At 33.4% G+C, this 12046-nt stretch overlaps 2 protein-coding genes across 3 annotated transcripts in view; one reads left to right on the forward strand and one right to left on the reverse strand.

Moving 5' to 3' along the window:
- Positions 1-12046, forward strand: part of LOC149475457 (uncharacterized) — a 252747-nt gene that overhangs the window by 226446 nt on the left and 14255 nt on the right. The window lies entirely within an intron of this gene.
- LOC149475461 (uncharacterized) overlaps positions 1-12046 on the reverse strand; it is a 67193-nt gene that overhangs the window by 20691 nt on the left and 34456 nt on the right. The window contains exons 3-6 of one of the 2 annotated variants that reach the window (XM_089713304.1): positions 4684-5242; positions 3748-3878; positions 1502-1713; positions 1032-1171 (exon numbers count right to left, since the gene is read on the reverse strand). In XM_089713304.1, the coding sequence (XP_089569430.1) occupies positions 1032-1171; positions 1502-1713; positions 3748-3878; positions 4684-5242 (1042 nt within the window). Of the gene's footprint in view, positions 1-128; positions 1172-1501; positions 1714-3747; positions 3879-4683; positions 5243-12046 lie in introns of both variants that reach the window. The other variant, XM_089713303.1, reaches the window with a different exon arrangement.

Genomic DNA, 12046 nt, shown 5'->3' on the forward strand with positions numbered 1-12046 from the left:
TCGTTTTATGACAGAGCACGCAAACGAGCCGATAGATCACCTGATGTTAAGAGAACGCCACCTATAACACCCACGACGTAGAGGTGTTACCTAGCCTTGTAGAAACGAATAAGTTTAAATCAATTTACCTGCACCGCCAAAAGCGCTCTGTCCCCTGCCAACTTGCGAGTATTGTCCTTGCCCATTGACTGCGATTTGACCGTTTCCTAGTTGCGTATATTCTCCCTGATCAACTACGCCAATCTGACCGTTCCCTAGTTGAGTAGCTACGCCTTGGCCAGCTACACCAATTTGACCGCGTCCACCTTGAGCGAACTGTCCTTGTCCACCGAATTGACTTGCTCCCTGTCCCACTACACCGACTTGTCCTCTTCCTACTTGCGAGTATTGTCCTTGGCCACCGACACCTACTTGGCCAACGCCGAATTGGTTAGTTTGACCTTGTCCAGAGATAGCAACTTGTCCTCTTCCTACTTGCGAGTATTGTCCTTGGCCACCGACGCCTACTTGGCCAACGCCGAATTGGTTAGTTTGACCTTGTCCGGCGATGCCAACCTGGCCTCTTCCTACTTGTGAATATTGTCCCTGGCCACCGACTCCTACTTGGCCTACACCGAATTGTGTCGCTTGACCTTGTCCAGCAATGCCGACTTGTCCCCTTCCTACTTGAGAGTATTGCCCTTGTCCACCGACACCTATCTGTCCTGCGCCGAACTGAGTATTAACTCCCTGTCCGACAACACCGACTTGTCCTCTTCCTACTTGACCGTACTGTCCTTGACCGACTACACCGACTTGGCCTACTCCTACTTGCGTGGCTGCACCCTGTCCGACTACACCGACTTGTCCCCTTCCGTATTGCCCTTGTGATCCGACACCGAATTGACCTCTACCGCCTTGGGCGTATTGTCCCTGTCCGGCGATGCCAACTTGACCCCTTCCGAATTGAGAGTACTGTCCTTGTCCACCAGTTCCTATCTGACCGATTCCAACTTGGCTCACTTGTCCACGGCCTCCGAGGCCATACTGACCTTGCCCGCCTTTAGTAAATTGACCTTGACCGCCCTTAGTGAACTGTCCTTGTCCGGGTGTTTTTGAAACGAACGGAGTAACAGTTGTTGGGAATCGTGGAGTTGATCCGAACGATGGCACCGTTGGTTTGGGTGTTGTTCTGTTAAAGAAAACATTTCTTGAATAAAATAAACACCACACACAAACATTACAGTATACATTTACAAAATTCAAATAAACTAAATCCAGTTACATTTAAATGATTTACTTATATTAATTCTAAACGGAAAACATATCGGTCATGAATACAATCAACATAGTAGTTTGATCAAAAGTTTGATTTACTACTACATATCTACGCTACCCTCAAAAATAATAATAAAGCTATCTCAAAAATTTTTAACTAAGAACTAAACCGAAAGGCTCCTCCTTATTTAGAATTCGGTTATTAACTAGAATGATAATCTTAACAAAATTAACCTCGATTTACCTGAAGTTACCGAAAAGCACAGATCCTGTTGTGGGTGGTGTCACAGGCCTGACGTTATTGGAGCTGCCTCTGCTATCAGGTACGTATTTCCCGTCGTTTCCACCGAACACTCCGGGCACCCATTTGCCGAGCTGGTTGGTCGGCCACGGGTCGGTGTAGTAGGGATCACGGCAGCATTTACCGATGCGACCAGTTTCGATGTCTCTGCAGTCCTGGTAATTTAAAAATAATGTATAAAGATTAAATTAAATAAAATTTTGTGCTAAGGATTGTTATAATAATAATGATATTAAAATTGTATGTAGTTTTCTTTTGCGTGTTTAATCTGTCATTTGTAAGTATAAAACCAAGTATAAAACACAATTGGTCTCACCACAAAACAATTTAACCAGGGATCTGTCACTTTAATAGTTGTCTATGTGAAATACGACAAAACCAGATTAAAGAGAACCCGCGCTTAAAGTTAAACCCTGTCTAAAGTTTTTTGTGGTAAGACAGCATGTATTTTTTTATTGTAGTAGGTACGTAAATGTAATAGAGAATAGACACATAATAATAAATTGTTAACTTTCAATGCAGTATTTTAGTTATTAAAAAAAATGTATGATGGTAGGCGAGACAAATGTTCTTTGTAAAATTACACATCGGTAATATTAAGTTTAATACTCTAGTACGAAATAATATGTTAAAAAAATACGTTATATTCCGAATAGAACTCAAAATAAACTATACTAATCTAAAATGCAAATGCACATTAGAAATATCTTCCTATCCTGAGCTATATGACACAACTATTTCAATAGCATATCTTTAGAATTACTAAGCCATACACACACATACATATTATATGGATTATAATTGTTTTCTACATAGTATTCTAGTAAATTGAGTAACTTTTCAAACAGACAGACAGCGATGACATTATAATAAATGACTTGTATTCATTGAAATGCTGTCTAAAATCCAATCCGCACAGTCTTCAACGTAGTCATTGATGTTATTTATCTTGTAAATAATTTACGATCATTACAAGTATTAGTTAGCAAAAGGTAGTGTCTAGTACGTACTTGGAATCTCTTGGTATCCTACTAATATTATAAATGCGAAAGTTTGTTAGGATGGATGTGTATGTGTGTGTTTGTTACTCATTCACGCAAATACTACTGAACCGATTATAATGAAATTTAGCACACATATAGAGAGTAACTTGGATTAACACATAGGATAGTTTTTATCCTGAAAATCCCACGAGTACGGGAACCACAGTATTACCATTATTTCCTACAGTAGTGCGACGAATGTACTTGTGCAGAGAAACGGAGGGGAACTGGCGGGGGTCGGGCGACGCGGGCCGCGTAAAGCAAACACGCTTAGTTTGCTTTACCTAGCGCGAAAGGATGACGCAGTCGTATTTTTTGTGTAATAATTTTTTTATACATAGGTACTTACATATTCTATTATGGCGCGCACAAACTGTTCGGTTTACGGATGTAAATCTACAATGAAATCCCAGAAGGAAACAATATTTCAGAAAGATTGTATTAATTGTATCTGTTGAATTAATATCAAAGCTATATATATATGTTGTCCTCATTATTTTCTAATCAGATTGTACATCCCAATGCGAATGCATTACTTAGTTAAATGTTATAATATACAATTAAGAACATCCAAAAATAAAGTGTCCACGTAAATAATATTTAGCAGTGCAATATCTGTAATTATATATTTATGAACAAATAATTACATCAGATTTAATAATCGCAATTATTTTGAATGTACATATGAATAAAGATTTCATCATAATATTAATAATCACAATTGTTTTATTTCCCATTTGTTGCAACCCTAGCGTATTTTCGTGTGGCAGCGTCATTACCTACGCTGGCGGCGGCATCGCGCGACATCAAAGGCGATTCCTTACTGTAGGAAATAATGGTAATACTGTGACGGGAACTATGTGGGTTTTATCTATGCGGCGGGCGAAAAGCTCGTACATATTTATATATTTACTAGCTTTTCGCCCCGGCTTCGCCCGTGGTACCTACATGTTTACGTTTTTTTTTCATAAAAACTATCCTATCTCTCAAGTTGGATCGAACTGCACATGGTCTGCGAATTTTATTATAATCGGTTAAGTGGTTTAGGAGTCCATTGAGGACAAACATTGTGACACGAGATTTATATATATTAAGATTTATATAAATCGGAATTAAATTCCGTTAAAATATATTTAATCAACTCACAGTTAAAGGTACTCTGTACGCGTCCTGGTCTCTTGTCAAAACGACAGATGTGTTGGAAATTACTCCTTCAGCAGTACAGAATTCAACTGGAGTACATTTGAGAGCAGCTGCGCAACCAGCGGGGATCTCGTCTGTTGAAAAAAAGTTGAAAAAAATAACTACCTTTTCTAATCAATAAAAAACCGAAAAAATAAGTGTATAATAAAATAGATATAAAACCAAAAGAGTAGAAGAAATTGATGAAAGCCTAGGCGTTACCCCGGTATGGCAAAAAGACACGAGATCGAAACCTCGTGGTCGAATTTTTTTTCATTCATTAAAAATTCTCATTTGAATGCTATAAATCTGAATATTCATAGATAAATTATATAAGTAAAGTGTTTGTTGAACAAACTTTTCTCAAGAAAAACTAATTCGAATTTAAAAAATGCATTGTTGTTTAAATAACATCTACTCTACGACCAATAATAGCGAAGCAATAATGAAAAATCTTTTAATAGTTTCATTAATATTTTTCTTTTCCATAATATTTTATTTCTTCAACGTATAAAAATATTTAACTAAGGGCCGATTTTTCAATGCTTGGATAAAACTTATCCGTCCAATCAAGTATTACACGATAATATTAAAATGTCACGTAAACTGTCAAATACGGGCAATTAGAATACGTTTTAAAAATAGTAGTTTTATACATTACTAGAGGTCCGCCCCGGCTTCGCCCGTGGTACATATTTCGCAATAAAAGGTAGCCTATGTCCTTTCTCGGGTATCCAAATATCTCCATACCAAATTTCATGCAAATTGGTTCAGTAGTTTAGGTGTGATTGAGTAACAGACAGACAGACAGAGTTACTTTCGCATTTATAATATTATAGTATGGATTCGACGAGTTTTATCCAAGCATTGAAAAATCGGCCCTTAATAGAAATAACTTACTTGGCACAAACGGCACGCCTGGTGTAGGTTTAGGAGGCCTGGTCTCATCAAGAATTAGGGATCCTTCGTTATATACCGGGTTAGGTACAATTGTCTCTCTATTAATGGTTTGTTCACCAATGGGTGGTAAATAACCGGGAGCTGATGTGGAAGTAACCACAGGAGGAATGTATGGTTTCACTGTTGGAATAATCGGTCTTGGAGTGGTCACGATGGGCGTGAAAGCTGTAGTACTAACAAGGTTAGTTCCGCTATTAACGCTATCTACAGGGGGTAGGTATGGGATACCGGGCTTCAAGCCACTGCCAATTGAACCAGGACGGTACAGTCCGTTGTTTTCGCTACCAGCTGAGAAAGAATCGGTTTCGATGAAGTTGTTCTGGCTTGTCACATCAGGGATGGGAGTTACAGGTGTTACGGGGGTGAAGGAAGATGCAGTGGAGCCAAAGGAGTTGGAAGATTGGCCAAAGATGCTGCCCTGGTTGAATGAACCACCTTGGTTGATGGAGGACACTTCGAGTCTGCAGCAGATTTCCGAACGAAGGTTGCAGTATTGCTTCTGTAACAAAAGAAAGTTGTGTTATTGGTTGAATGTTAAATATTGTAAAATTAAGCGTATTTATGTTCAAGAAAGCTTTCTCAAGTTGAAATATTATGAAGTATTTTATAATATAATATAATAATTATTAATAAAGTTGAAATATTAATAACACGCTTATATACTTAATTTTAGAAATTGTAATGAACCTTCTTCCATTGATTTTAATAAGTATTTTTTACTTTATGTATTTTGCCGCCCGTTTTACCCGCATTGCTCCACTCCTATATTATGTGTTAGCGTGATGATAATATATAGCCTGTAGCCTTCCTCGATAAAAGTACGAACATTGATCGAATTTTACAAATCTGACCGTGGTTCCTGAGATGAGCGCGTCCAAACAAAAAAACTCTTCAGCTTTATAAGTACTTCTAGATTTTTTGATGAATCATAAAAATAACAATGTTTGTTTCTCAAAAGTGAAAGCTCATGCATACAATAGACCGGACTCTCAGTGGAGTTTCGTTTGCAAAAATCGCGGACCTAAATCTGACTTCTGATATATATTGTATAGATCCCAGACATCCTATAGACAGATGTTGCCAACCAGTTTTGTGGTCCCCCTGCCCGCACCCCGGTAATTAAATATGGCATACAAAGAAAAAAATAAAAATTTCCAAAACATGCCGTGTGGGGTATCAAATGAAAGAGCTTATTGAGTAGATCACGAATATATAGCATACTATATACATTTCTTACACTTTCTCTAAGATTTTTTAGAAAATTTACGAAAATGGTCCATTTTTGAGTTAACTTTAAACCACTATAGATTGAAAACTCATGAATATATTTTTTAAATTATTATTTTAAATAATTAACAATAGTCCATTGTTTACGATTCAATATTTCGTACAGTGAAATAGTTGCATGGGGGAGTGGGGGGAGCATTCAAAGATGGCGAGTATATTTTCAAGTTCATATAGTATATAGTTATTTTCATCAAATCCACCACATAGCTCACTTATATTATATTACGAACTATTGAATCATAAACAATGGACTATTGTTAATTATTTAAAATAATAATTTAAAAAATATATTCATGAGTTTTCAATCTATAGTGGTTTAAAGTTAACTCAAAAATGGACCATTTTCGTAAATTTTCTAAAAAATCTTAGAGAAAGTGTAAGAAATGTATATAGTATGCTATATATTCGTGATCTACTCAATAAGCTCTTTCATTTGATACCCCACACGGCATGTTTTGGAAATTTTTATTTTTTTCTTTGTATGCCATATTTAATTACCGGGGTGCGGGCAGGGGGACCACAAAACTGGTTGGCAACATCTGTCTATAGGATGTCTGGGACCTATACAATATATATCAGAAGTCAGATTTAGGTCCGCTATTTTTGCAAACGAACATCTCCTTGGAGCCTGCTCTACAAGGTAAAAACTATTGACACCTCGTGAAATTGTTATTATTTTCTATTTCACACGTCTAACTAGATGTCATTAAATGTGTCAAATCTGATATTGTAATATAAATAACCAGTTGTGCCGCGCGGTTTTACCCGCAGACAAAAATAATAAAACCTTTTACTTTATTAAGCTTTTTTGAAAACCAATGTAGCCTATAGTAGAGACTATTTCATTGTTTAAAATTTCTGTCCCTATGTCCCTTTGTATGCTTAAATCTTTAAAAGTACGCAACGGATTTTGATGCGGTTTTTTAATAGATAGATCGATTGAAGAGGAAGATTTGAGCATATAATTTATTATGTTTTAGACAAAGCGAGCGAAGTCGCGGGCGGAATGCTAGTAAATTTATAATTATTAGTATGGATATTTAATAGTTTAATTGCATTGCTGATTTATAAGTGTTTATATTGCTACATAACATTCATGGCCAGTTTTTAAAGAGGTTATGAATTTTAAATTCTAATAATTTCATAGTATTATGAATTAATTTGTTTTCGAGTATCTGTTTTTAATTAACACTAATTAAAAACTGGTATATCGATTATTTGACGGTTCATCGACAATAAAAAATATTTATTCTTTTAAACTGTCGATATTTTTGTGTTTTGCAAAATAAAGCATGTTTTTTATAGGTATTTGGTTTTATTATTACAAATTATTCATAATAGTTAATAATAGTACCTAGTTATATGAGTAAATCGAGTTTTAAATCCGTTAAAAGATATTTCCTAATATATTATAATTTAAGTATCAACTTAACTCTACCATTAAAATTAAGCCATCGTGAAATTATTTAAATTTTTCTTTGACACGTTAAAAATTGACAAAAAAATCTCCACGATTGTAACAAATCGTCTTCGATAAGAATTTCGTCTTCAATGTACTTTACAATAAGGGACAATGATGTAACTTTACGAGTATTGAGATATGAACCCTAATAAGCTAGACAGAGAAGCTATTTTTCACTGGCGAGATCAAGAGGTCACTTGTTGACATACATCGTATGAACTTGTTAAGGTACAGTCGTGAACATAAGTGTTTATAATAAAGTATTTATTAAAGAAATATTGATAGTTGTTTATTATCAAAACAAAACGTTTATTATGTTAGAATCGATGTATAAAATTGGCATAATCTAACAGAACCCTATTAGATATTAATCGAAATAAAATGATATATAATAATACAATTAAATTTTATCATAAATCTGACAATGAGTAATGACTTCATGCTAGTCCATAGCACCCATAGAAAAAAAAGAAAATGAAAAACAAAATCAAGTATTATGTAATAAATTTTGCACCTTGTTTTCTCAACACCTTACAAAATATTTTAAATTTCAAATAGCATGATTCAAAGACCATAGAAAGAAAGTTTCACTTTTCTACATAACTGTACTTAGTCCCAAGTTCGATGTTCCATCCATTCATCAACGTCTAACACATACTATAATTAACAACTGATTTACATGACGTAATCAGTTTAACCGACTTTTCTAATGAGCTATTCATGATACCCACCACTCTAGTCTATATAATATATTAATTATATAACTGAAAGTAAAAGCAATTGCTAAATAGAGATACCTTTTCAATTATTAGCTAAATACCATAACTCAGTCAGGTTATAATAATCAATAGAGCTAAAAAAAATTATTGTATTGCCACCGATCCTTGATAAATGTACAAAGTTTGAATTAAATCTGTCCCTTTAAAATAGGTCAAAATACAGTCTAAAAGTGTCCGGGGCAAACAAGTCATACAAACATACAGGTGAAGCTAATATATAAACGTGTTCGAAAAAAGGATAAAAATGATAAATAATATGGGTACGGACTACGGAATAATGTAGCTCCACTATCACTACATAGTATGAAACAAAGTCGCTTTCTCTGTCCCTATGTCCCTATATCCCCATGTCCCTATGTATGCTTAAATCTTTAAAACTACGGAACGGATTTTGATGCGGGTTTTTTTAGTAGATAGAGTGATTCAAGAGGAAGGTTTTAGTATATAATTTATTATGTTATACAAAGCGGGCGAAGCCGCGGGTGGAAAGCTAGTTAAATATAAACTCTCTATCACGGATAATATAAGTAATACTATACTAGTATGTCTATTGTCTATCTTAAATATTTTTTACTAGGTATGTCCCATTTTAAAATACAAAAATAAATGAATATAGGCACGATCATTCCTTTTTTTTCCTTGTCATTTTTTTGGTAAAGTATCTCAATATTGAAAATCATACGAAATATTCTGGAGAAAATCACCACCGATCCTTAATTCATAAAATATAAATTTCACAACATATTAATAAATAATAATATTCATTATACAGTTAAATACATCAATTTTGTATACTCTAAGCATTAAACATGCCTGTCTTACGCTATTGACAATATGCTATGTTTACCTTTTCAAGCCATGAGAAATAGGCATTTTCGCAAATATAATATTGCAACACTGCTGTCAAAATAAATCAAGATGGCGTCAATCTAACTGTCAATTAGATTTATACGATATACCATGGATAATTCTTAATATTGATAAGCTATGATTCAATGCATAGATATAGTTTATAGATAAAATTATCATAATACGCATATACAAAATGCTAAATTAGCAAAGGTAATATTTTTACATTCAATAATTTTCCCTGTTAAAACACAAAAATGTTTCATTTTTTATTCCATCATCCCTCTATATAAGCTTATGTTGTACCCTTGTTGTACCTTTGTTGAAAATTTTTCATGTTTTGTAACATATAATAATTGTATACTAGCTCTACACATGGCTTCACTTGCGTTGTATGTAAAAACTAGCTCAGATATTATTCTACCTAATAATAATCTATCTTTACACCAAAATTCATTCAATTCAGTTCTACAGTTTTTGTGAAGCCAAATACAAACATCAAAACTTTCGTATTTACTTTATTATTACTACTACTTATATTACTATTATGTACTAATACTCAAGTACTTACGTACATGTACCTAGTTACTATTTGATTAAAGAGTAATGTCGATAATAAAATAAATAATAAACTTATATGTGAATAAATATAGGTACTTGAATAATGTCTTTGTATTTGATTAAGATATCAATAATTGCATGAAATATTTAGTAGGTAGAGATTTTAATCCTACAAATTGGTATTTGCAAATATTATTGTACGAATTATTCGAAGAAAACTTGTGACGTCTATGAAAGACAATATAAACCCTATAAACTTTACTTAGTTGTATAGAACTTGGCATTTTATACAGTTTTAAATTGGACAAATCTTGAAAAATATGAATGATATAGTTACCCTTAGATTACAAAATAAAAGACAGATGGAGCGTTGCCGAACTAAACCGAATAATTTATCGTCATTTCCATAAAGCTATGTGTGCTGTCATTTCGCCGTTGCACTGTACGTACACGGTGCTTCTGTGTGCGTGTTATGTTACCAGATAATGAAAAATTTCCCAAATTTTTGCCCGACTACGGAAGAAAGAGGGTTATGTTTTTCGAGTGTAGGTATGTATGTATAATATTTCTTTGACACGCCCTGCAGTATAAACTGTTGGATCGATTTTGAGTTGTGACTTGTGAGGTGTCATTGCAATCATCTGAATTATGAAGGTAGATGTGGTGGTAGTGACGTAGGCTACATAAATTATTAGCAGTCATGTTTTAATTTTTATTTTAATATAAATTCGGGTTTTTGATATTATTTTATAATATTGTAAAAAATTATTTTATCACCTATCTAGTATAGCTACTAAAGTTATACATGGACAAAATAATTTTATTCAATTTTTATTAAATAAATTACATTAAATTTATTAAATAAATTACATTAAAAAAAGTTTTTATTTTTCAAAACATATGAATGCGAATAGCGGTAGTTTTTAGTCGAGAATGCGGGACATTTTATTTTCATCATAACCATCATGTGTTCACATGAATTAAATCGCAAGCGAAAACGACGCTTTTTATAAAAGTAACAAAAAAATGTATAATGCTTTTTAAAATAATCTAATAATGACCATGAACTTTTATTGCACTATACAAATAATCACATTCACGGTCGAAAAATCCAACAGCACTACCCCGAATATCTTTTAACCATTTTACCCCTAAAAATGGCAAATTCATTTTCAAAATACTGGCAGCATACGTTGAAGTTTTGAATTCCTTCGTATTTGTAAAATTATTATTTGTATACAAAATTAAATAAGCCAAATAATCTACAGAAAATCTGTAAAACGATGTTTTATCTTTTTGTTTGTTTTCGGGAACAAGTTTTACAGCGTTTTAATATCACAAGACAGCATTTTTTTACTAAAATATCAAACCCCTTTTGACGTATTGCATGACACTAGAATCGCTATAGCACTAGCGAAGGAACGTATTCGTTTTTGATTTCGTATTTTCTTTGACAAGGGCGATGAATGATTGACATGCTCCATCTGTATTTTATTTTGTAATCTAAGTAGTTACCTATTAATATTTTAGGCACTAGTTAAAAAGCGACATCTAAACACATTGTGAAATTTCAAAAGTACACAATCTAAAATGTAGGTATTGCAATTTAATAAATACAAAATTGCTTCACATAAAAGAATCTAACGTAATTTAAACCGGTGTATTATACATTCGGCAATACCATGCAAAATTATTGACAAAAATAATCTATGCTGGCAGCCATATTTCAAAATGGCGACCTTTGACAAGTCAGCTGTTGCAAGTGAATTTATTTATTGATTAATAGTGTATTTGGGTATTTAATGTGATTTAAATACTGGTTTTATAAATTATTTATAAATATAATCAATCGTAATTTACGTACAGTGGTTATATCTTGAAATTTACTAAGATTTGGTTATCTGTGGAATATTTTTTGCCGCGAAAATATAAGAGTCAAATAATTAGTTTGAAATAGGAAAATGTAATAAATATTTTTGACGATAGTCTGTTGATAACCTAGTTGTATATTATAGTTTATCTATCTCATTTTTATGTTAAGTTCCTATAATTATAAAAGTTAGTACCTACCTTGTACCTACCTATATGTTATCTTTACTTGTAGGTATGTTTGGAGCAGATGCATTTCATACATCTTTAACTGATCGATTTTCTTGGTAGGTTACCTAGGTACTAACCATATTATTATGTACTAGTAACAACTGTTTTTTATTTATTTATTCAATTCAATGGAATTGAACCCTAAACCTAGTCGTAAGCTCTAAGAACACACCCTACACACACACTACACCACAGAGAAGATCATAAACAAAGTCTTGTATATTTTCGTATGTTTACACAGCCATATCTACGCACAATCTTGGAA

This window comes from Colias philodice, chromosome 30, assembly GCF_061535455.1.
Source record: "Colias philodice isolate Cphi_HAF_F1 chromosome 30, ilColPhil1 Martin Lab GWU primary, whole genome shotgun sequence".
NCBI lineage: Eukaryota > Metazoa > Arthropoda > Insecta > Lepidoptera > Pieridae > Colias > Colias philodice.